At 42.3% G+C, this 26,551-nt stretch overlaps 1 protein-coding gene across 1 annotated transcript in view; it reads left to right on the forward strand.

Annotated features, from left to right (window-relative positions):
- The window catches only part of CFAP47 (cilia and flagella associated protein 47), a 3,369,192-nt gene that overhangs the window by 2,590,123 nt on the left and 752,518 nt on the right, over nt 1–26,551 (forward strand). The window contains exon 56 of the mRNA XM_069639370.1: nt 17,421–17,577. Coding sequence (XP_069495471.1) covers nt 17,421–17,577 — 157 coding nt within the window. The remainder of the gene's footprint in view (nt 1–17,420; nt 17,578–26,551) is intronic.

Consider the following 26,551-nt stretch of genomic DNA (forward strand, 5'->3'; position numbering starts at 1 on the left):
GAACGCTGGTGTTTTGTCAAAGTAGACTGGGAGTTCAGGAAATAATAATCAGAGGAAAGTGGAGAAGAATGACTGGGAGTACTCGGGTCAGCAAACGGAAATCAGGATCTTGCGAGATGTAGTTTCCCACGGCATCCGGGTTTGGGTTCCTAACAGGTTTACCATAGGCAGAGGGGTTGTTGGCTTCTGGTAAGGGACATTCATTAGGTGGAAGGGCGGTTGATCTAAAACAGCCTACAAAAGCCTCAGGGGCTTCGTCCTCGTCTTCTCCCTTGATGTAATACCGCGTCTCACCTGGGGCGTGCCCCCGAGCATAACACAGAGTTCCCCTACCCAGGTGATCCTCCCTCGCTCATCCACCCCCAGGGCTGGGATCTGAGAGTGCCAGCCCTTCCTGGCCACCTGAATAAGGAATCTTCGAGGTCTACTTGGGAGAATACCCTCGGGCTTCTCACAATACCCCACACATTACCCTGGGGAAATCAATGGCTCGGAGCTAAGGGTTTTCACCCAAGATTACATTAGGTACTGTGGCTCATGCCAGGGGACTTTTGAGGGTAAGGTAGGGGGGGAAATTGGTTTTAGGGTTGGGAATGTTAAATTGAGGGGTAGGTGGTGGGGAGACTGGGGCAACTGTACTACATGGTTGTTTTTTAAATACTTATGTAATAGCTGGATCAGTCTTTTGTATCCCTCATTGTGATCTTGTCACTACCAAGCTAATTTGAGTGCCTTACGATGAATATTAAGGCCCTAAACACGCTGCTAAAACACAGCAAATTGGAGGGCTTCCTGGCACGTCACCAACCGGACTTGGTGGCACTCCAGGAGACTCATATCCGCAAATTAGATGGGCACAAACTCTGCTTGCGACATTACTCAATACTTTTACAGGCGAATGCCGAGGGAAAGGTGGCAGTGGTTTTTATATTATTCAGGGCTGGAGTCCAAATCAGAGTGGTCCGTACTAGGGCCCACAAAGGCGGCGGCGGACACTAACGGTGACGTCAATGTACGCCCCTAATGTGGGCCAGGAGGGTTTTGTAAAAATGACCCTCACTCATCTAGAAGCTTTCATGGAAGGCAAAAAAGAATTCTGGGAGATTTAAACATGGCCTGGGATCCTACTCGCGATTGGAGCTTGGTTATGCATTTTGCTAAAGCCCCCCCCCCCTTCTAACACTTTAAAGCAGAAACATGTGCGTTTGTTCCTGGTAGATGTCTGGCCAGCGCTTAGAGGATCAGATAGAGGATATACTTTTTATTCAAATGTTCATCGCTCATTCTCACGTATAGATTATGCATAGGCCTCAATTCCACTTGTAGGCTACATCACGCAGATACCATACAATGTTGTCAGACCATGCTCCGGTCTCTATGGAACTGGATATCCCACAAGAGAAACAGTTTATGGAACTGGAGATTTCCGCTTAAGTTACTTGGGGACCAGGTAGTTAGAGATAAGATTGAAGAGAAGATCAGGGAGTTCTTTGACCTCAAGCCAGTTGGCGAGTCCGTGGTAAATGTGACATGGGATTTCTTCAAGGCTATCTCACGGGGGGTTTGATAACCGAAGGGGCTATTTGATTCAAACAATTCCACATACTCTTTCGCACTTGTATCAGTCGGAACTTCTGGACCCACTATCCCAAAAAGCATACTTGGGAGCAGTTACCCTTTCCCAGTTAACGCCCGCAGATAGGGACCTGCTTGAAGGAGATATTACTTGAGAAGACATTCTCAGGGTCATATGTAAACTTCTGTTAAACCAATCACTTGGCCCGGATGGATATCCATCCCAGTTCTATAAAACTTTCCGGAATATATTAGTGTCTAGACTAACTCACCTAATAGATCCAGACCAATCTGGTTTCAGAAAAAGTCACACCCACGACAACATCAGGATATCGTGCCATATTTTGGAGAAAGTGGAAAAGAAAACCATCCGAGCGGTGCTCTTATCTCTAGACGCGGAGAAAGATTTTTACTGGGTCAGTTGATCGTTTCTTTTTCAGACCCTGGCAAAGATGGGATTCGGGCAAAAATGTATAGATAAGATACAGGCTAATTACATTTGCCCAAGTACCAGACTACTTATCAATGGTCAATTATCTTCCCCTATTGCTCTACAACGCGGGACCAAACAAAGGTGATCACTCTCTCCGCTCCTAAATGCACTCCATTTAGAACCACTTATCTCCAAGATTAGGCAGACAACACCATTCTTTGGATAGACTTTAGTGGCATCCCAAATAAAATAATGGCACACAAAGATGACCTGCTGCTCCTAGCCTCTGCAAGCAAGCGGTACAAGAACTGGCAACGTTTGGGTTAGTTGCAGGTCTAAAAATAAACATTACCAAATCAGAAATCCTAAATGTATCCATCCCCGCTGATGAGCTGCAGCTTTTATGTTCACATACGCATTTCAGATCGGCTCAGGCAGGGATTAAGCTGCTTGGTATAACCATAACCCCCACATTAGAAGGGCTATATGAGGCCAACTATCCCTCGTTGTTAAATGAAATCAAAGGCCAGTTGTTGAAATGGGCCCGCGCTCGATCTTAGTTGGGTAGAATCAATTATGTAATACTTGTCACTCTGCCCAAGGTCCTTTATATGTTTCAGGCACTACCAATCTGGGTTCCTGTCTCCTTCTTTCAAAAACTGCATGGGGCAATCACTTCATATATATGGAATAATAAATCACCATGTTTAGCTTTGAGCATGTTAATGATTCCTACAGCTAGGGGGAGTTAGGTCTTCCGAACAAATTGAAATATCAGATTACACAAATCCGGGTCATGAAGGACTGGTGAACAGAAAATTCGGGGAAAAGATGGGTCCAGATGGAGAGGGCATTGGGTGGGTCGCAGCTTGGAGACAAACTTTGGCTGCCAATACAAGATCGGCACCCGAACATACATAAAAGCTTTATTACGAGCTTGGTCGAGCATGTTTAGGATACAGCAGTTAAGAAATACCACCTTACGACCTTCCTTTCATCTCTCACACTGCTGTTTCACAATCCGCAATTTACCTCATGCCTTGAACTCAACACATTTGTTAAGTGGAAACGGGCTGGCTGTATCAGACCACGAGACATGTTTCAGAGTAAAGAGCCTAAATCTTTCATAAAATGTAAACTAGAACTGGGGCTTCATGAATTTGCCCGGATGTAGTAATTTCAGGTCAGGCGCTGGCCATTGGCTCCCCCATATAGGAAAGCTGCAGTCAGGGATTTAACCCTGTTCCAAAAATGTGTAACCTCCAATCCAGGTAACAAAGCCTTTATCTCCAATTTATACAAAATCATGGCTGACATCAACCCCAAAATTCCTTTGAGATACACACGTTGTTGGCACATGTCTCCGGGGGAGGCACCATTTGGAGAGGAATGGGATGATTTATGGAAGGAAATACCCAAATTCACTAGGTCCATTCGAGTCAGGGAATCCTGGTACAAGTTGCTGATTCAATATACACCAGCTCGACTACACAAAATGAGACCGTCTATCTCAGATAGGAATTGGCGTGAATATGGAGCGCTAGGGGACTGGGTGCATATTAGTTGGAGTTGCCCAGTGTTGTTAAAATATTGGGAAGAAGTAAATAACCATGTGACACACATTTTCGGCCTGCAAGGGCCCAGGACTATTAGATCTTGTTTACTGGCTTTTGCTAAAGAAGATTTGCGACATAGCTCTAAACAAAAGTGCAAAGCCTTTGTCATTTTGTAGCTAGCAGCTTTATTGGTGATTGCTCAACACTGGAGAACGAAGAACTCACCACAGATTACTGAATGGTTAGTCGAAGGTTGGAATTTTGTGGCACTTGAATGGATTACGTACTCGATACAGGAGTAACAGTCCAAATTTAACAATGACTCGGACATGGTGCTGAACTTTCTTCAAAGTGACTACAATATTTCCTACTCTCCTAAACTTTGAATCTTGGGCATTGCTTGATCCATCAGGCATTGCACATTGAACCACATACTACGGCGAATGAGGGGTTGCAGGGGTGGGTGCTAAGGGGCTACAGGGGGGGGTGTTCATGTTTGTTGTTAAGCAAAATGGCAATAAAAATAATACATAACCTCATCACATGCGAATTCTCAGCCTCCCAATGTCCTATTATAAAAACAACCATATTTGCATTATTATAACCATATGTCGCACCCATGCATAATACGATTATTGGCAATAAGGGACGTTTTTGTAATTAAAATCACAATTTAGCAACTGTACATGTTAGAGAGGTGGGATGAATTGATATGCAAATTACAACAGTGAGAGACTCATGAACATGTGATGCATTTTTCAAATAAGCTGTGGGATACACAAAACCTATATTTATAAAATTGTAGAATATTCTGCCTACAATATGTAATTCGGGGATGTCATATGCCGGGGGAGGGTGTTATGTGGAAATGAAGCCAACATGTAAGTCAGGCCAAATGGAAAGAAGAGGATGTGAGGTAAGAAAAATAACAATACGCTGCACTCACCTTCCCCTTATGGATTGAGTTTGGTGGATATTTAAGCTCAAACACATGGGGGGGGGGGAGAGTTTTGGGAAAATAAATATAAGCAAGAGAGCCCGTTTGGCAGTTGAGAATCTGATTTGGTGTGAAACTGGATTTAGATGATGGGGAAATCTGTTCAAAAGGACCTTATGCAGACTGGACTGAATGCAGAGGCCTTTCCCAAGGCAGGACCAGATTACCAGAGAGGGACTTTGGAGCTGGTGCACTCACTGGAGGGACAACTTCCTTGGAAGAGCTCAGTGAGGCCAGTCCGTGTCTTGTGCCTTTGAAAGATAAACAAAATGTGAGTAGCTCTCACCCCAGATTTAGATGTTTTTTCTGAGAATTAGTTCAATCCCAGGTAGCATTTTAAAGTATTTTGGGAACCTTGTTTAAATGTGTACCACTCAGAAAGGGAATATAGTGAAAGGTGTATGTGCCATGTGATTTATAATTCAAATGGAAACCCTAAGTAGCATTAATGTATCGGGGGGGGGGGGGGTGTCTCCTGCCATCTGGAACTTTAAGACAGCTCAAATTGAAATGTAGAACAAGACGTCCTTTGATTGGTGTCAGCCATAGTCAATAAAGTAGTTGAAATTGATTGGTTAATGAACCCATTGAAATGGAGTGTTGTGATGGTAAACCTGGTGACTTCAAATTAGTGAGTTAGGCCCCACTGCCCAGTATTTTAAAAGTGTCAACATTTTGAGAAACCCATTTCTTTATAATTATTTGCAACAAGTCTGACATCATAGAAAGGTAGTCAGTATTTTGAGTTTCTATACAGGAATCCTATAATTTGTCATACTGTCCAACTTCGTAGATTTAAATCAGACTCGCTATTGGAGAATCTTACGTGAGTTGAAAGTGTAGTCAATTATTTTGTTTTCAACTTTATTCTGAAAACTTCTTCACCCTTTAATTTTACAGTAGATGTGGATTTAAAAGCATAATTCCTTACTGTAAATGGTTTGATTTAATTTTCTGTGAAACCATCATTGTCAAGTTGTGTGTCTAGTGAGGTCACACTTGGTTTGGTTTGAAGTGCAGGTGCACAACCACTGTAATTCAAGTACAGGATCACCAGTCACATTATTATGATGTGATTTTTATTTAATAAAATAGTTTGGTATTGCAAAACAGTTTTTCGTATCTCTAAGTGCCAGGGTGTGAGTGTTCTATGCTAAATTATGAAAATGAGGGTTGTCTGAGACCGTAAAGTGAAACTCAACGTATATAACAGTAAATGCTATGTCGTTGTGAATCCCTTCTTTTATAATATGTTATACTATGTATGTGCTCATGGGCTTTGCAACAGCAACGTGCCGAGATAAACTGGTCATGAACACATCTGCTGAACTTCAAGGTTTTTTTTGCATTAAATCTGTGCAACGTAACTGCACCTTAACTAACGCTTTTTAAGAGCATTGCAAGGGTTTTGTTATAACATTGTTTTTTTATGGGCCACTACCAACCCCCTTCGGCCATGACCGGTGGCCACGGCCTTTAGCTGTGTCCACTGTAAATGTTCCCCCAAAATGTTTGTTCTTGACCCACTAGGTGGCCACCTGTTTCGTTTGTGGACATTATTCATGTCCTCGTGTTTGCTCGTGTCCACTGTACATGTTCCCCCAATATGTTTCTTTTGGACCCTGAGGTGGCCACGGCAAAGGGCCATCAGCCCTGGCCAGTGAGCATTGCCTTCGGCTGTGCCCACTTTATATTTAAAAACACTATCTTTCTTTCTTACTCACTAGCCATGGCCTTCGCCCATGACCATTGGCCCCATCCTCTTACATGTGGCCCCAATAGCTTTCTTCTTGTCCAGTAGCCATACCTTCACTATTGCCAGTGCCCACTGCCTTCAACTGTGGCCTCTCGACACATTGCTTCAATAGCCTTCCTAAAAAGGCCCACTAGCCATGCCCTTCAGCCATGGAAGGCCGTGGCCACTTTCCATATTGCACCATTTGGTTTCTTAAAGTAACCCAGCAGCCATATCCTTCAACCACACCCATTACTCCCACCTCATTTAGTTGTAAAATTCCACTTATTTTGTATTAATCACATTTTATTACTCTTATAAAAAGTGTTTTCCTCATAACCGCGGTTATTAGCAATGTTCTACAAATAACCCTGGTTATCCTTACATGACTGCAAATAACCACGGTTATCTGTATAAAGCGTGCAAAATCTGAAACTCTGCAAAGCACTCACCAAGTGCCCCCTCCTCTTGCCATGCTTCCCCTAGCCCCCTTAAGTTCTTTTTCCCTCCTTAGCCCTCTCCCATCCCCCACCACTCGTCGTTTCGTGTGACACATTTCATTCCCGATCGCTTTTTCTATTATAACCACTGGTATCCCGCCGAATAACCCCGGTTTTGAGAAAACGCTTGATCTCTGAACTTGGTCCCCAGGCCCCCCCTTCTAACTCCCCAATTTCACATGGTTTCTGTCCTCTTTCCCCCTCCCCAACTCTATGATATTATATGATGTGTCATTTATAATGCGCCTGTACACAAGTGTTACTAGGCGCAACAAAGGGAGGACAAAATAACGATCTTACTAGGCCTTGTGTTATTCAGATCGTGTAAGTGCGTGGAAGAGGGAAAGATTTCCTGATGTTTGTTCCTTTTTCCTCCTCCAATTGAAATTGTTTCTACTTTTCGTTTTCTGCTAACCCCGGTTATAACCGCAGTTATCTCTCGCACTGGACAAGAACAAAAAAAAAGCAGTCTTTTTCATTTATGAAAATACTCTGTCCTGCCAAGCACCACGGGAGATATAGCTATAATTTCTGGAGAAGGGGGAACCCTCTTCTCTGTCAAATATTTTAACTACTGGATGGAATAACCCCAGACCCTTCTCAGAAATTGAGTCAGTGCTTCGTGCCCAAGTTGTTTTGCAGCTGGTCAAATTCTGTCCAGCAGTTTTTATTGTGCACAACGCAGACATTTTCTCTGGGCAAATGAATGGGAGTAGGCCGAAACAGCATAGTTGAAAACTTTCTTAATAACATTTTTATTTGTTAACAAATCTATCCCAAAATGTCGAGTCTGGTGGGGCCCGTGGCAAACTTATTCTATGCAAAATATCACCCAAATCCATCATGCAATTCAAAGGTTGTTAGCAATACAATTTTCAGGTTTCCTATGGAACTTGATCCTCATGTATAGTCCAGCGACTGCCGCACTATAATATATACATCTGACAGTGTTACAGTAGGAATATGGCAGGGGATCCAGGGGAGATAGCAACCCATGGGGTAAGGGTTAAGGTGTTTAGCAGGGACTGCCAGGTTGTTGGAGCCCATGTGAGAGGGGAAAGGAAGTGACTGCCTGGAGGGTAGAGTGGTATGCATTGAGAAGTCACCGATATTGGAAGTCCACAGGAAAGTCTGAGATGAGGACAAGGCCAAGTGGAGAAGAGACCTTGAATACATTAGTTGGGCCTAATGCTGCTGGCTGCATGCTGGGAAGTGCAGACAAAGTCCCAAAGCATCTATTAGTTTGAGAAATGTAGACTTGGCCACTTATTATTGGTAATTGTAGTACAAGCACCAAAGAAAGGCTGTGGGAATGTGTCCCATACAGGCTGACACAGAAGAAAATGTGCCACTATGTTCTGGAGGATCAAGTCCTAAAGCTTGTAAATAACTTTGTATGAGCTGAACCACCATCATGACAAAATGTAATAACACTTCTTTAGAAAAACGAAATAAATTACTTGTACATAGAAATTACAACAGTGTGTTTTGCTGTGTATTACAGACTGTGATTCTTCATCTGAAGTGGTATGCAGTGATTTTAACGAATGAAAAATAATGAATTAAATTATTAACGAAACCAAAACATCTATAAAAAAATAACGAATTGGTAAAACTATATATATTTGGTTGGGAATGGGAATAGTAGTTTTGGGGTGGGGAAAAGTATTGAAAAAAAACAGGGGGCATCAGAGGTGGGGGGGGGGGGGCCAAAAACAACAAAACAAATTTATTTTTCTCCCGTTTTGGGTTTGTTAAAAATGCATTCTTCATTTATTAATTCCTTAAAATCACATGTAACCCACTGAAGTGCTAATAGGTTTGGGACCATCCTATATTGACAGTGGCCAAGGCTTACATGTTCCATTATATTGTGCAGATTTCTTTTTTTCTAAACTTGTATTTAAACTTTTGTGGTGAAGTCATCACCTGAGATGAAGAGTTGGTTTCACACATTTCCCATATTAATACAAATAGGAAAGGGAAATGTAAAAATGGTTCCATGACATATAATTGCATAAGGAAGTGTATAGGCTAACAAAGTGCCTAACTCGGGAGCTCTCAATCTTGGATCTTTTTCACTTCTCATTTTAGTCTTTGACAATGAGCCCAATGAAAGCTCCCAACTCCTAACCATTCATGGTTTTGTCAAATCAATTAAGCGTTTGAACATTGAGGGTCTCTATGTACGTTGGGGATTATCTCTAATAGTGATCTATACATGGCCCATGTTTGCATGTACTTTGGGGGAAGGATATTTCTTACAGTTTGCACCACCACCTTTTCACAAGTCGTCCATCCAGATCTTTCCAGCTACATGGTAAAGAGATAGTTTGGCTGCAGTAAGTAAATATGTGATGGGATCATCTGTAGGACCAGATGTTGCATGGGCCTCCTCTTCGACATCCTCCAGAATTATGGTCAGTGGGTTAATCTGCAATTGAATGCCAGTAGTCACTTTTATTTTATCAAGATCCTCCTTCCAATAAATCTGTGCTTCAGGGCGTGAACATTACATGTGTGCTAAATGTCCTTCCAGCCCACACGCTCTCCACCATATAGGGCAGAGGTCTTCAGCATGTAGCTCTCCAGACATTTTGGTCTACGACTCCCATGACCCCTCACCATTGGCTATGCTGGTTATGGATGATGGGAGTTGTAGTCCACAACATCTGGAAAGCCAAAGGTTGCAGACATCTGACATAGGGGAATAAGCTGGTATGATTTTATCAATCAGAGTGGGTGGCACATTTTATAAGAAAATGCTTTGTTTATGAGGGTGGGAGGGTTTGGGGGATAACAGGGGATATACAGACGAAGTTGGTAATGTAACATGTTGCACAAGTTATTACAATGTTTGTACAGTTTCAAGGTATGTTGAAAGTAAAATTTGTTTAAAAAAAAGCAAACAAAAAATGCTTTTATTGTGCAGTTGCATAACTTATGTGCTCTACTTCAAATACTGTTCTGTAAATCTTGCTCTATAATCACCCCCATTTCTCCTTATTCACAGTACATAGACAAGTTTCTCGTGGGGGTCTGCACTATCCAACAATCTCTATAGTTGAGAAACTTGCCTGTTTGATATTCCACTACCAAATGTAAGTTCAGTTGGTGTCAGTAGGTGAGATCCCAGGATCAATGCCTGAGGATTTGAGACCCAAAAGCAAATGTAGGCGTAGCAGTGCCTTTCTCTTTCATTCAGCTGAACTCCCCTTTTCCAATCTTTAAATGTCAGAGGAACACCCTGACAATATAATTGAGATATTGTTCTAAGACCACCCCTCTCGAATTCCCATTTAATCAGTCTTCGTGAAAAATCAGGGCTGATCAATTCCGAGCGTTTGCTATCAGGATGTACTAGATGTTTAAAATGCACAGTTTAGACTTACTAGCAGTATATCTGCAACTTTGCAAGACGTTTGAAATTCCAAGTTTGTATGTTCATTGTAAAATCGCTTTAGGTTGGCTATAAAGCCTTTGGAGATAATTTGGGCACATAAATAAAATAGAATCTTCAGTCCCCCTGGTGCTTCAGCACACTCTAGTTGACAGTAAGTACATATAACACAGTAGTTATTTTGTCTTTGCCCTCAGGCAAAGTACTTCCCTTTTTCCTCTTAAAACATATTTGGTCGTGGGAGCCTTTTATCCAACTGTGAAGATACGTTGCTCTTGAGGTTGTGGAAATTGCAGAAGCAGAATACTGTGATGGCCCGCTTCCCCGTGCAAACAGTGCAGCAAAGGTGCGCTGCCTGACTTCTTTAAAATGCATCAATGGTACATTTATTCACAAAGCTTTTAGCATGAATCACATTAAATAAATGCACAAAAAACACCATTCTAAATCAGCACATTGGCAGACCTACATAGAATAATGCTTACTTGCCTTAATACGTGTTTGTGGAAATGAGGAACCCGCTATCCTTCCAGCCCGGATTGTGAATATCCAAGTTCCTGTGCTGCACACTAAACGACAGGTCTTCCTTGATTTTGGCACTGCAGTGTACAACATGTCATACATTGCCCATCTAGTTTGCTTCATTATGTGCCCACTGCATATTTTAAAACACTACTGCCCTTTGCCTGTGCCCACTCTATTGTTTAAAACACTACCAGGCACGAGCCATGGCTAGGGATTTTTCACCCACTACCTCACTGTAGCTGTACAAATATTTTTTGTGTGTGCGCAACATTTCCCCCATAACCGCAGCTATAATAGCTATGTACTGCGCATAGCCGTGGCTATGATAACTATGTACTGCACATAGCCGTGGCTATAATATCGATGCACTAAGATGGCTGTGGTTATCTGTAGTTGATAGGTACTCACGGTTATTGGGAAAACAGTGAAAGAAATGCTTCCCTGCCCTCCCAGTTACTCCCCAAGTGCTCCCCTCATCTGTAACTGCTCTCCTCCCACTCCTCTCACAAGGCCTCCTTACCACTCCAGCCCTCTCCCATTCCCCCCAACACTCGTTGTTTCCGTGTGACACGCTTTCATTCCTGTTCGTCTTTTTCTTCGGCATTCACAGGAAATCGTTTGTGCTCTTATCTTGGCTCTGGGCCCCCATCAAACTCCCACATTGCACATGGTGTCCTCTCACCTCCCCTCCCCCACTCCACCTTTAGCCTGATGCAATATAGCCTTTTTTCCTGCTCCAGTCTTTTTCTGCTTTTCGTTTTCGGGTAACCATGGGTATAACTGTGGTTATCTCTCACAAAAAAAGGTTTGGGACTTTTTCATTTTTGAAAAGCTTCTATCCTGCAAAGCACCATGGGAGCTATCTCTATAATGTTGTGAGAAGGGGGCACCCCCTTCTCCATTAAATATTTAAAAAAGTACTGGAAGCAATAACCCCAGACCCCCAAAGGATAGCGACTCAATGCTTTGTGCCCAAGTTGTTGCAGACCTGGTCCAATTCCGTCCAGCGGTATTCACTGTGCAGTCCGGCAGAAATTGACCTTTTTTCTCTATGGGAATATGAATGGAAATTAGGCCAAAACAGTTTTTTTTGTTTTCTTAATTACTTTTTAATTTTTTGACTGAGCTTTCCCAAAATGTTCAGTCTGGGCAGTCTGGGGGGGCCTGTGAGCCAAATTCGTAATGCTGGGTTAAAAGTTATTAGCAATTCATTTTTAGGATATCCTTTGTATGTTGATGCTCAAATATACCACACTATAATACCTGAAACCACGCCTTGGGTTGACGAGGCCCTCAAACTCGATACTATGCTTGCCAGGGGAGTAGGAACCCAACTAAGGTCCTGCTTCTTGATGTCCCCTTGCAGGAGGCGGAGCCAGCTGTGAACCTGACAATGGAAGCCCTAAATTATGTTTGCCTCATAGCCTTTGGACATAGGTTTCTTTTCCATAGTGTGACAGTGGAGCAGGCACAATAATTGGCCAGAATGTAAAATAAATAACGCAGCCAGAATTCTTCAAGGATGACTAGAGTCCTACCATTCGAATACTACACCAGCCAGGAATATGGACAAAATCATAGTGTTTCTAGCTAGAACTGGCCTACGGGTGTTCTCTGAAGTTCGGCTTCCTATAAAAAAGTGGTAGTAGTTGATATGTTTTGGCGGGCTGGGTTGCAGGTTAGCGACAGTTGCAGACTAGTCAAAATATGATGCACTCCAAGAAACAGGAGTTTCAACAATATAGTAATCAGGATGTGTGCGTTCTCAGTATATTTGACAGAATAGAATCGCTGTCTTCCGAAGCGGCAACCTGAAGCTGTTCCTTGGAAACGTTCCTGGTTCAAATACAAAGCCATAGAAAGTGGGTATAGAGAAACGCAAATCCCATTGGGGAGGATTAAAAATGTCGGCCACCGCCAAAGAACTCCCAGCTGCTTACATCATTGCCGAGCGGTGACTCGGAAGTGATTACTTGTCAAGTCCCTCAAGTGGGAAGGAATGGAGGCTGTTGAAAACTCGCAATTTGGCAGACATACAATCTACCCATTGGTCTCTGTGCAGGGAGGCTCCAGCACTGGTGAGTGGCGCCTGGTCAGAGAGTGAAATTCATACAACCCGCTGTTAATGAGGACTATCAACCGCTTCAAATTTGGCAGCACTGACATTCTAAATGAGTCTATCGAAGAATGCCATATACAACATGAAAGATCTCTAAGCCCAAGAACACTTAAATATGAGATCAGATGTTTCACACATTATTTAAAGGCCAGCCTAGCAACCTGCGCAGGGAATTATGGCAGAAAGCTGTTAAGCAATCCCTTGACAACATGACAAACGCCCACTGGTCATACATACAAGGCAACAAGATGCACAACCAGTACCCCACGGAACCGAGTCCCAGACTGGCATGCCAATTAAAGCTCTTAATGATCTGTTAAAGCATACCCACTCCCGCGTATCCCTGCGGTGGTGGTCCATTTAGCTTCCATCTGAACCGCAGGCCACTGTGCTATTGACCGTTACTCTATCGCCTCAGATTCCTCTGGGCTAATGTGAAAATAATTAAGCTTCATCAAGTCTTGTGTGTAACTATTGAGCACGGCTACCGATTAGCTGCTATCTGCGACGCTAATTGATTGCATTAATCTTTATCGGAGCTCCGGTGGTTATGCACAAGGGTCTGCATTCAATACGGATGCTGTTGTCATGTTTGATTTCAGTAAAATGAATTCGATTGCACCAGTGAAAAAAGCCTTTACTGTGATTAGCAGACTCGAAAGGACTTGCATTCAAATCCCTGACAGACTCTGACTTCATGACGCAATGTTTGCATCTCCTTTGTGGACTTCTGCATCTGATTACTAAATCGTTACATATGGGATAAAGTACCTTCTACCGTACGTTATAAGGATTTTGCAAGTCACCGAGAGGTTTTGTGAGCAAATAAAGGAAAGCGTCTCTTTATAAGGTCACAGAACTCAAAGGTGACTTGCAATTTCCTTTTTATGTAGGTTGGGGGGATTTTATTCCTTATGATTACTGGCCCCACACTGTCATTCTCCTCAATACCCCGTTTCTTGAAAAATATGTAAGAAAGCTTCCGTTTGTTGGTCCATATAATCAATATAGAATCTGTTTAGATCTAAAAAAAGCAAAAATGTAGGTTCTAATGTGTTGCAGAAAAATTGCTCAAGCAGTTTAATAAAATGTATCAAAAAAGGTTTTAATTTTTACTTTAAACTATGCAATAACATGCAGATTCTTGCTCACACGTGTTAAAACTCCAGCAGTCACAAATAAGATTGTCTACCATAAACTGTTACTTGTCAATTAATGGCTATGTGACCCAGAAGACTGTTCTGCAAGCATGGAATTTGAAAAGCTATTCACAGCATTAAGTGCTGCAGTGACAGTTGGAATGCTCTCTGCTGGCTCAGGGAGCGGGCATTGTGACACTACACCTGAAGCGTAATAACTGATTACAGAGCAGTTGTGATGTAATTTTCTTATTACAGGTCAATTGTCACAACTAGCACGTAATACGAACATTATTTCCAAGCTGTTTTACAGATATTGCAGACTGCCTTGAATTACAGCCCCTCTACAAAAGTCCCAAAAGAAACTCTTAGGGCACTTGGCTGGCTTGTGTCAGGCTATGTTCAGTCATGTAAAACAATCAAAATGTATTATGATCAGACTATCTCAGACACAATTTTAAACCCTGTTTCCTAATAAATTCTTCGACATGGATCCACAGAAGCCAAACCCCAGCAGATTTCGATCCTTTCAATCTGTAGTCATCCAGCACAGAGACCTCTTGGCAATCAGTCTTAGGGCCTGTCTGATGCTTGATTAGTGCCTTTCTTTTGATTCTGATCCGGTTTTGGCTTGTTTTTGAGTGCCCTTTGAAGGGATTTGCGTGTATTTTGCAATCGTTTTTCTGATCGAGTACCTGACTTTCTGATGGATTTATTTGGTGTTTTCTTTTGCCTCTCAACCCGATTTTGGATCTGCTGGACCTCTGGCGTGGCCTGCCTTAGTGCTGTAGTCCTTTGTTTGTTTCTGGCTTTTTTTCCTTCCCTCACACAACCCCTCTGCAAATAGTTTAGTCAGTCAAGTGTCTCTTTACCTCTGTCCTGGCGGCTGTCTCTCCCTGCTTCCCTCTGTCTTCTTCCATTCACCTTCATCCATCCTCTGACCCTCCCTCCCCACTACTCTCCTACCCTTCCTTCTGGTTCTCATTGTTCCGTGCCCCCCAGTGACTGGAACAGCAGCATTTCTGAGGCCGTTTCTGTGCAGCCACCGGCTAAGGGCAGCTACCATCTAATCAGCGCCACTCTGTGTTTGCTCGTTTTCGTCCTAGGACGCCTGATGCAGACCACCTACAGTGACGTATAAGGAAAGTGTGGTGTGGGCGGGGAGTACAGCCATTACTCTACTCCAGTAAATCCACACCATTCTTATTACCTATTATCATCTAGCCTAATTGTGTAAGGTAGCTATTTTGGCACTCAGTCCAAGTGTCTAAGATAGCTATACTCTAGATGGAGCCTTAATTATGTACTGTAACCATGCTTCACACCCAAACTGTTGCTATAGCCTAGTTATATTCCCCTGCTGCTCTCTGAGATATAACTGTGCTGTGACACATAGTTAGCCATTGTTTTCTGCACCATAGCTAATTTATGCTGGACGTTGCCACACCCTATAACTTGCCATCATAAGATGATATAGACGGGAAGCACAACCATTACTGTGCTCCAGAACCCCAGCCACTCTTGCACTACTACTACTATGTAAACGGTGCAAATATAGTTAGCCTCTAAGTTGAGTGTGGGACCCTCCATAGTCGGCCATTGTGATACGCTTCATAGTTGTAGCCTTGCCTAATTGTACTGAATTGTGGAAGGAAATGTGTTGCACCTACATGTTTACTAGCCGGCAGGTGGCATGCAGGATTTAGATGTATTTTGCGGGAAGCAAAATGTGTTGCTCCCCAATTGTATTTTGGGGGCCGGAAATGTGTTACAATAGACATATTGAGAAGATTAACCATATTTCACCTTCAGTTATTTATTTTTCATCAGCTTATCTGGTGCAGTGGTGAAGTGGCCAGACTGCAAACCTGGCTACCGCGGTTCGAGTCCTGAGGAAGGCGTAAATTCAGAAGTTGAAATAAAGACAGTCACTGAGTGGCGTCTGCCCTCTAAAAATATTTGGTGGACGCCGTTCACCCTTGTGTACCCTTGACTGAGCCCTGCTCATAGATATCCTTCTTATTTTTTGGGGAAGACCTCCACATTCATATCCATTCAAAAGCCTTTTTAAGTTCTCTTCCATTACCGCTTTACCATACTCCCCCTCTCCTCCTATGTGACAAACTCCGCCCACATAGCGTCATTTGACATGGCCATTTTAGATTGGACAATGCCTGTGATAGGTTAACTTGACGTACAACCAATAGGATCCTTCTCTTTGCTTTGATGGGCCCATTGAATTGTCTTCAATAACGGAATGTGTTATTTATGAGGTACCCCTCTCCTTAGAAATGTAAGATCAAAATTGGGCTGAGATATTCACTTCCTTGATAACTGTAGGTATGACCATGCAGCATTAATACAAATTATATATTTAGATTTGCAAAAATATTTGAAATCTGAAAGCATCCTTTATATGTTTGTAACTGTAGGCATAAGAGTTAACATATGTATGTACATGGCTTTCCTTTTCACACCAAATTCAGCTTTATTTTTATTTTTCAAATTGGACAACTGTTTCTAAAACTAGCCAATAACATATTTCCCACTGGTGTATTTTAATAGGCTGCTTAAATGGAACAGATTGCTCTGCCAGGGCTAGAGTTCAGAGGCTGTTTGAGACCTCTGCGATTACGAATATACTTTACCGATCCATCACACACTGAACATGTTGGCCTTTTGATCAGCTTGAAAAGTAGGACCATGAAAGTCCCTAGTTTGGAGTACATATTGGCTTATTTATTCCGGGTACACAAAGCTTTGCCCTTGAATCTGATCAAAGTGAATGCATCCCTGGTCTCAAGATGGCTCACCCTTGCATAAACATGCAGTTTAGGTGAACCAAAATTCAAAGCTTTAGGTTCATAGTACATACAGTTACATGATGCATTCTATCAGATGTAAAATAAATGTGCTATTTACCCTGAATTTATTTACATAACTCTAAATTGTTTTGTTTGTAAATATATGAAACATCTCATGTGATTTGTAGTTAACATTCTGTCATTTCCGTGCACAGTACTAAAATACAAGTGAACAGTTAACCATATTGCCTTTTTACATGTCAGCATAAATACAGCATATCCTTTGCATTAGCTCATTTCATTTTTTAATACAACACTTGGTCTTATGTTTACCATTAGTTTACTTAATATTTCAAAGTAAAGCCATTTAAAATAAACATTGTCTAATGAAGATCCTTATATTGAATCAAATAATGTCTAACAGCATCCCTTTACTTTATCTACCAAGTTCATTAGGCCCTTTTAACAATTTCACCCATCTGGTAATTATCAGATCCCTTAATGTGAATACATACTTGTTGGAGCTACATGTGGTCAAGCACACTCTTATTACTCCAATCCTGACCATACTTTAAGAACAAACAAGAGTTTCTGATTGCAGAAGTGTAACTTTTTCCAATTGTTTGTTTCTTGACAGATTGATGAATGGACTTTCCACATCTCTGGCATAGGTCTTATTCCTCAGCCAATGGAGCCTGCCAGCATAAGCACATGTGTTAACTGTTTATCTTCTGTCATAATATCCTTCAAAAACCCAACAGATGAACATGTTCTTATAGATGTGCTGTTATCAGGTAAATGCACATACCTCACATTGTTGCTATGTTTGAATGTTAGTGGTAATAAAATCTTACACTGTGAAAAATTGTCACACTATACCATACAATTATATTTCATTGTATTACTGCAAAATGGTGACTAATTTTATCTTATCGTCTGTACTACATACAAAGGAGATGTATACTGTGAGACAGGCATTGTATCAAGAGAGATGACACAGACAACATAGATATATTTAAACAAAGCTTTATTAATAATCAAGATGTTGTAATGCCTAACTAGCCCTATGCTATGGCAGGATTTCCCTGCCTAAAGAAATCTAAGGGAAGTCTGTGTCTATAAATCAAAACCAAATGTCTGTCTCAAAAACCTATGCTTGTTCTCACAACTACAAAAACACTAGTGGGGAAATGCTCTCAACCAAATATAAGTGTTCCAAAGTAAATGTTCAATGATTGGCATTTTAAGTTCTAAAGTTCTCTGTCTCAAGACCAATGCAGTTCCATTGTAGTCTTGTGGCAATAAGGACTGATCAAGTTCTGAGGTTACCTTCTGCAGTTTCACAAATATCCCAATTCACATCACTTGCTGGTCTCAGGTCTCCCTTCCCAGGTTCCAAAGGTAACAAAGTTCACACAACACTATGATCTTGGGATTCCCTTCCCCAAGATGAATATTCTCCAAGTGTTGTTCTCGGGGTACCCTTCCCCAAGATTTACTTTAAACAGTTTTTGTTCCTTTGTCTTACCAGTTTGCAAAAGATCATGGGATCTACTTGAACCTTCCTTTGGTTAACTTCACCAATGATTCACCCCTTTGCAGCTTTTCAGCCTTTAGTGGTTTTTGCTCTAGGCGCAGTTGTCAGACCACATGGTCTACCCATCACAGGTCACGCAACCAGCAACCACATATGCTTTGAGTCTTGATGTTGGAAATGTTTGTACTAGGAAACCTTCTGGTCTAGGTGCAGATGTCAGACTGCACGATCCACCCATCACAGGTCACGCAACCCTACGTTCCCCACAGCTGATGCTCAATAGTTCACAAGACAATGCTTTCATTTCATTGTAGGAAGTTCATCTGTTTACTAAAGTGTTTTATTACCATAGGACACTTGGTTTCCCCAGACTGTTCCTATAGTTGTTAACACTATGTAGTCTTGTTCAAATAGCATCTTACCTGTCATTTAATATTTCACTCTAACCATGCTTTCCTGTTATTTAATATTCAAGATGTATAGCTTTACATTGTATGAGCTCAAAAAATGTCTTTCGGATAATTCAGTAGTCAATATATGCCAATTTTACTTGTACATGCTCAGTTGCTCCTTCCCTCAAGTTCGGTATTCAGTATTCATACGTTTTACTTATACGGGCTCAGCAGCCTCTTTCATCAAGTTCGGCATTTAATATCAGTTGCTTTTACTTGTATGGGTTCAACAGAGCCTTTCATCAAGTTTGGCATTCAATATTCGCATGGTTTAATTAAACAGGCTTAACAGCCCGTCGGAGCGCTCTCTGAGAGCCTTACCGAGTTGCTGCTGCTCTGCGGCTCCCCCCCATCCCGTCCGGAAAAGCAACCTGCTGTATCATTGGCTGCTTCCTACCAGGTACGCCAAACTTCATGCTGGGCTTTGCCTCCGCTCCACAGCAGCTTCCGCTCTCCGCCTTCCTCCACAAGAGATCCCGGTCCTGCTCAGTCCGCTCGGCAGAATCCCGGGATCTTCAGCGGGCACCTTGGCATCTAAGCTTCCTGCCCCGCAGCATGCAAAAACTTGGTTCTGGTCTCGTTCTGCTCCTGAACCATCCTCATCTCTCGCACCTCTCTCTATGCATCCCTGACATCCACATTTTATACTCTTCTTCATTAGTGATCGGTTGCAGGTGAAACCAAGTATTCCCAATTGCATGACCTAGTTTAAGTCCATTATTGTGACATCCTGACCTCTCTTCTTCGTCACAATACCAGAGTGATGTTGGAAATACGAAATCTGCACTTCTCTTAGTTGCCGCTTCTTTTTCTCAGTACTTAAAGGAAAATAACAGGGGATGATAGAATGAGATTGACAATAGTCCATTAAGGCAAATGGAGGGGAGGGTAGGTCAGTACTAGAAAAGGGGGGATACGATTTCTCGCCTTGAGGTACACTCTCTCCAATCCCCAAGGACCCTCCACTCAGGTGATCTTCCCTCTCTTGTCCAACCCAGGGTCGAGAACCAAAAGCGATGGCTTTTCCCTGGCCACCTGAACAGATCATCACTGGGGAGAAGATGTGAGGGCACCTTCAGGTTTCTCACAGTACTGAAATGCTAGTGTTCACTCATTTACATGGTGTAAAATTAAATTACCTAGAGGGACCTCAGACCACATTGATTTGTAGTGAAAAGATTGAGCTACAAATCCTGAGTGTGACGATATAAAGCTCCAGATGTTTTACAAAATCCTAGAATTTGTACACAAAATATTTTAAAAGTAGTTTTGAAATTGTTTACAGGGATGAGAACTCAATGGATTGCCAAGGGGTTAATCATGGTCAGGAGCAACACAAGTAACAAATATCTGGGTTTTGAAAGGGAGATGGATGGAAAATGGGAGTAAAGAGGTTTATCCAATATGTTTAGTGGGGTAATCAAAATATGCCAGAATGGCTGATGTTTAGTTATTATTTATTTATTAGTGCATATTAGTTATACAACTTTTTGCACACAAGAATACAAAACAAACACAATTAAAACAATTGTAAATCTGTACAACCAACAATTTCATCAATACAATAAGACATATAAAACACTCACACTAAAACCTTATTTAAAAATCTCAATATTACAATGTCTAAAATTGGTTCCTGGCTGTTTAATATTTTAAACCAGAACAACTCTGAATTAAAAAAAAAGTATGTGAGGCAAATCTAGCAAACATGTCAATTCAGAGTTCTTGTAACATATGACAATCAATTAGTAAATGGTTAAATGTTTCTACAGCGTTGGCACAATATCTACAATGTTAATTCTTGTAATTTTAGTTCGAGCTCCTGAAATCTCTCTAGTGGAAATCACATTTAATTTGAACCTCAACATGTCACCTCTGTGCAATCTAGAAGGGTGATTTTTCAAATAGCAAGGTAAGACGTTAAAAGCTTTCACCTCCTATCTGAAGTGATAAAAACAAATGGTAGTTCATTGCTACCGCTCAAATTTTCTATCCAATCCCCTTCAATAGGTTTCTTTTAAACCGTTGAGGATTCACCAAAAGCTCCTTTACCGAAACTTAATTGGAGTTTAAAATAAGGATTGCCTGTTTTGTCCAACTATTTAATACCTTACATCAATCATTATTAAATTCCACCCTAAGATTAACAAATAATGTATCTTCTGGGAGAATAAAATGTTTCCTTAATAACTGCATACTTTTTCAGTTGACCCGAACCTGCAGGGAAAGCAGTCCCAACTCATGCTTATGATCGGGACAGTGTTCCCCCCAGCAGGAATAGAACACTTCTCCACAAGAAACACTATCCCAATTTGAGGGCAACAAACCTGACTAAACACCATAAAGCAAACGAGGAATAACTTTCTGATGAAGACCAGTATAACAGAAAATCAGCCAAAATGCATATCAATAAGTCGTAATTCGGAGGACTCACAGCCGCCTTAATCCTCGTATGGTTCTCTTCCAGCATTGTATTCTGCTTCGCATAAATACAAACCCCAAGATATTTAAAACTGGATACCAACTCCAACAGTGTATTATCTAATACCCCAAAATATTTTTGTTTCACACACTTGGTGTACTTAAGCGTCAATATTTTAGACTTTTTTTTAAATTTAGATTTAAATACACATTTTAAAAATATACATTTATTGCGTTAAAGGCATTGTAGGTGCCTTTCCCCGGCTTACTACGTGTAAGAGAAAATAAAATAACCAACACAACCCCTGTCGGGGAAGGAGGCACTGAGAACCGGCTGCAAGAGTTCAAAGGATGGTTTTTTCCTCCAGCTAGGAAATAACCCAAAAAAAATGCCCACACCCATTTACATCATCACCCATATATATATATCAATTAAAGTAACTCTAACAAAAAATACTAAATGGACCCGATTGGCCAGGCGGTGTGGTGCTGTAGGTGTGGGTGGCATCTCTTCCTTCTGATTGGCTGAGTGGGTGTCGAGATGATGGACGTCAAATATCTTGTGCTCCACGCAGGTCAGGGTCCGGTCACTGTGGTCACTACCTAAGCTAAGATGCTGCATTCGTAAAACACTAAATAACATTATCTAAACATTTTTTACTTCTTTTCATATCTCTACACATATCACACGTAGTATTTATTGTCAGTACAATTGGGTCATTTGTAGCTTTAATTGGAGGCCTTGACCTTTATTGTGCATGTAAAAAGAGTCAAGCTGTGTTTCACATAGCTCCTAAGCTTTAGACCTATTAGTATAAGTAAAAACATATATTGTGGCAATGTGCTTAAGGTTAGTAGTGGGTGTGTTGGGTGGGTTTCGCAGCGCAGGCGAGGGTCTGGCACTTGAAAGAAATACCTTACAGGGAGTGCAGGGTCAGGATGGCAATAAATTACTCTAAATGGGGGTGGGTGGCTTGCACGTTTATGGGGACGAATGAGCAAAAAGTGCTTAGCTCATCCTGGTTCACATGCTGGTTCTCATGCTGGCAGTGATCTCAGAGTAAGAAAACTGTATCATATTGGTTGTTGCAACTTTCTCCAGCTTCAGCGTGAGAATGGGAGCGCAGAGCTTTCCTTCGCAGGGAGCGTGGGGCCAACCGGCTGCCTGCGCGCCTTGTGTGTGTCTCTGTCCTTGGCTGTTGCGGTGGATGGGGAGCTGAGCCTTGCTGTACTATCGCAGTGAGGCCTGTTTACCCAAGATGGAGTCGAAAGGGGGCACAAAAGATGGATGCCCCGTGCCCTGCTCAGTAGTCCCATCTATGTAGTGGTCAACCGTGGTTAACTTTACATAAGGGCAAGGGGCAACCCCACTACCGGAGGCACGTGGTCCAAGTCCCGTACTGAGGAGTGTATGGCGCGAGAGGTCCTGGGGGCCCCTCGCTCCCATACATTCCCCCCTTTCGTTACATCTAAAGTAATGAACTACTTATCTCGTTCTTTCCGTTCTTCCTTCGGTAGCGCTCAGCTTCGGCCACAGCCTCATCCCAAGCAGGTGTACCCTTTATGGGCATCCATGCTTTGCACACACTTCTTAAGCTGTTACCCCTTCTTGCGTATTCTTCTGGGGTGACCATTAAGTATATCCTACCATCCCCATCCAAATCTATCCAAACCTTGTTATACCACAGCAAGTCCTTTGGTTCTTTAATGGTAGTGTGATGTAGATTATCGACCACGTCCCCATAATGCCTATAGATGGCAGTCATTCTATACTGCGGTGTGGTGTATTCTCCAGTTTGTACTTGGACATCTATCATGGTAGCCACCGTTGTCTGTCGGCCCACTGTTACCATCATCATCGCTGAATGAGGCATATTATTTTCACAGCATCTTAGTCCCAGTTGGCACACACAGAATATTAGGAGAAGAAAGACAATAATGGGAATGAGTATCTTCGCTGCTATGTTCACCCATGATGGTATCCAGCTGAACAGATTGTCGAACCACGTGCTGTTGTCCGCTCCACCTTCCATTCTCATTCTTTCTCCTAAATTATGCACTGCTGTTATCACATGTGACAGTGTCCCGTTATCAGCATCTGAAGTTTGTACGAACGTGCAGCACGACCCCCAATTTTTTTGCAAACTCCGCCGTCCATCGCCGTGATAAGATCTAAGACATATCTGTTTTGCATCGTCATCAGGCGCAGTCACAGAGCTCTATTTTTATGATGTTGAATCCTTCTTCAGTGTCGTTAACCAGCTGGATGAGCTCCCAGCGTGTTATCTGCAGCCATTTTGCATTTGTGCTGGCCTGAACGCCTGGTGCTAGAAATGATGCAAAAAATGTCTCTGCAGATGAGAAAAGCTTGCACTGCTGCGGGATTTCAGCAAGGAGTTCTGACGAGTTGGACGAAATATAATTGGATCTTTTGCTGCGTGACAACTTGGTTCTCAATGTTTCTTCTGACAATAGTTTGTATGCTGGGGGCTCCGTGATTGCCTCATCGGCGCTGTCGATGGTTCAGCCGTTTGGCCTGCTGTCGAACCGTCAGCCGATTGGCCTGCTGCCGAACTGTCAGCCGATTGGCCTGCTGCCGAACTGTCAGCTGATTGGCCAGCTGTCGAACTGTCAGCCGAAGGCCTTGCTGTAAACTGAACGTGGCTCTCTGGTATCACCATTAGTGCTGAGTGAAGTGTGGATAGGGCACAAGTGCCCCTCCAGGATGCTGGGAGATGCAGGTAAGCTTGTCTGCCACCGATACAATATATGTCCATTAATGCGGCAGTGCCTTTTTTCATATCTGGTATTATTAAAGTCTTATTGCACTGCTGTGCGTTTCCCATATTCCCCTTCCCTTCTCCATGGAAGCAAAGCTTGTGCGGTATTTCCTTTTGAATCTTTATGGGTCTCTCCAGTGGTGTGACCCATGTCAATTTAGTGATATGCTGTGACCAGATGGGGATGCACGTTTATTTTGCCCACTCGTATGTTTCGTCTGGCAGGCCTCAAAGCCCCTCAGATTTGCATTCAATCCTTTCATCATGCCACTTGTTGTCTGCATACCTTGTCCCTTTTATGATAAAAATGGCTCTTGGAGGCAAATTACTCTTTGTCGTCTGCTGGTGCATGTTTGTTCGTTTTCCAATTTTTCCATGGTGACTGTATGTGCCTGAAATGTCTTTTTTATTCTACACAGCATCAGATGAATCAAACATTGGGCCTCAGACAAGGGTACTTTCTGTGGAATTAACATTTTTGGGGTTCCAGTTGCATGAGGAATAAGTGAGCACGTAGCTACTTTCATTACTTGCTTGCTTTCCTGCGGTGCTCATGTCTGAATACCATTTATTTGATTGTTCAGGGTGTCTGGGGTCCTCTATTTCATCTAACCCCAGGTTATGATAAATATATCTGTTTTTTCCCGCCCCCCTTTTTCTCCTCTCTATTTTGTTTTTTAATTGGGTACCAACTCGTTGATATTGCAGCGGGAATATTCTGGACCATGCATCACCAATGTTGTTCATGGTGACATGTGTGTATTCAGTAGTGGTTTCTGGTGCCGTGTGTGTGTGCATGCTTGTATTTCTGGAGTTAGTCAATAGTAATCGTCATTTACATCCCATCCAGGCTCTATTTCCTTGGCCATAGTATTACTCAACAATGGGATAGCAGTTTTGTTTACATGCAATTGGTTATAGGGTGGCGTTGCATTTATACTATTCGATTCAATGTTATAAGTGTCCTTCCAAATGGTTGTTGCTCCAGTCCATATTAGTTTAGATCCTGGTTTTATCATTTTAGCCCCGCTCCCCCCTTTGTTCATTTCATTTGCCACAAATAAAACAACGTTGTACCAAATAAAATAAAACATCATTATTGCAAATAATATGGCAGCATATTTGATAACGCATTCCACATTGCTCAATCTACTGGCCCTAGTGGCATCCCTATTTCTATCTAACATTTCAGCCTGCTCAGCCGTTTCATCACATTGGCTCGTGTTGAACCTATGTGGGCGAGACAAATTTGTTAAGTCATCATGGAAAGAAACATATTTGAAATTGTTCATTCTTTTTCATCTTTTGCTTAGTTAGGCATTTAACAATTTCTTTCCATTTATCATAAAAATAATGAGGAAAAATAGGAAAAATAACACAATTCATATGAGAGTAAGAGAAAAAAGGGAAAGAGAGAGAGAGAGATAGACAGAATATGTAAAAAAAACAATTTTGCTTTTCTACTATACTTTTCCTCTCTTAGTTGCAGTTTTCGTCATGTCAGACTGTGTTAGCAATGCCATCCACAGTGTCTGTTTCATTTTGGGGGAGTGTGACACTGCGCGCCCTTCTCACGTCCGAGAGGTGCACCCAGTATTTCAGTCCCTTCACCTTAACTGCAGTTGGTGTGCTGTACACCACTGTGTATGGACCATGAAATCTTGGTGAATTCCACCTTCTTACAAAGCTTCAAACCTAGATGTGTTCCCCTGGTATTAATGGCCCCTCTGACCTATCTGCTGCTGGCATGGAGGTGTCTGTTGCTACATCTTCAGTAAATGGCAGAGCAATTTGTTTTGCTATGCTGCGTACTGCGCGCGTTAGCTGTGCTAGGTATTCCGTTAACTCTTCCCCCAGCACTGTGGCAGCCCTGTGTGCCTCCGACGCTCTCCTAACAGGAGAGGGCAGCGTGTGCATTCTTCTCCCCGTCACGATTTCGTGGGGGCTCAATTGGTGATCCTTTCATGGTTGAGTTCTGAGTTGGAACAGTGCTAGGGGCAGACAATATATCAATTTTTATTTTCAACGTGCTGCATAATTTCGATAAATTGCTTTTGAGCAGCCCTTTGATCCTCTCCACAACTCCATTGGCCATTGAATGATAAATCGAACATAATGTATGTTTCACCCCCAGAAGGGAGGTTACTTCTTTGAAAAGATCATTCACAAAGTGCGTGCCGTTGTCTGAACGGATCACGTCACAGATTCCCCACCGCAAGAATACTTCTCGCACAAGGAACTTCGCAGCACATTTTGCATCAGGATGGGGCAGCGGCCCACTTCCACCCACCGTGAAAAAGGGCATACCACCACAATCAAGTATCTCGCTCCATTACATCTTTCTCCCATATCGGCTTAGTCGATATGTAGTTCTCTGAATGGACCTGTAGGACGCAGAGTTCGTAATGTCATTCCTGAATTGTAAGTTTGGCATGTAGTACATTCAATCACAAATTTAGACAAGTATTTGTGCAGATTGGGAACAAACCAATCCTCCTGAATGTCTGAGGCAATGTGTTGTTTTGCAACGTGAGCTGGGAAGTGCAGTTGTTGGAACGCTACTTCTAATAATTCTACA

Source organism: Ambystoma mexicanum, chromosome 7q (assembly GCF_040938575.1).
Source record: "Ambystoma mexicanum isolate Mex_15411 chromosome 7q, UKY_AmexF1_1, whole genome shotgun sequence".
Taxonomy (NCBI): Eukaryota; Metazoa; Chordata; class Amphibia; order Caudata; family Ambystomatidae; genus Ambystoma; species Ambystoma mexicanum.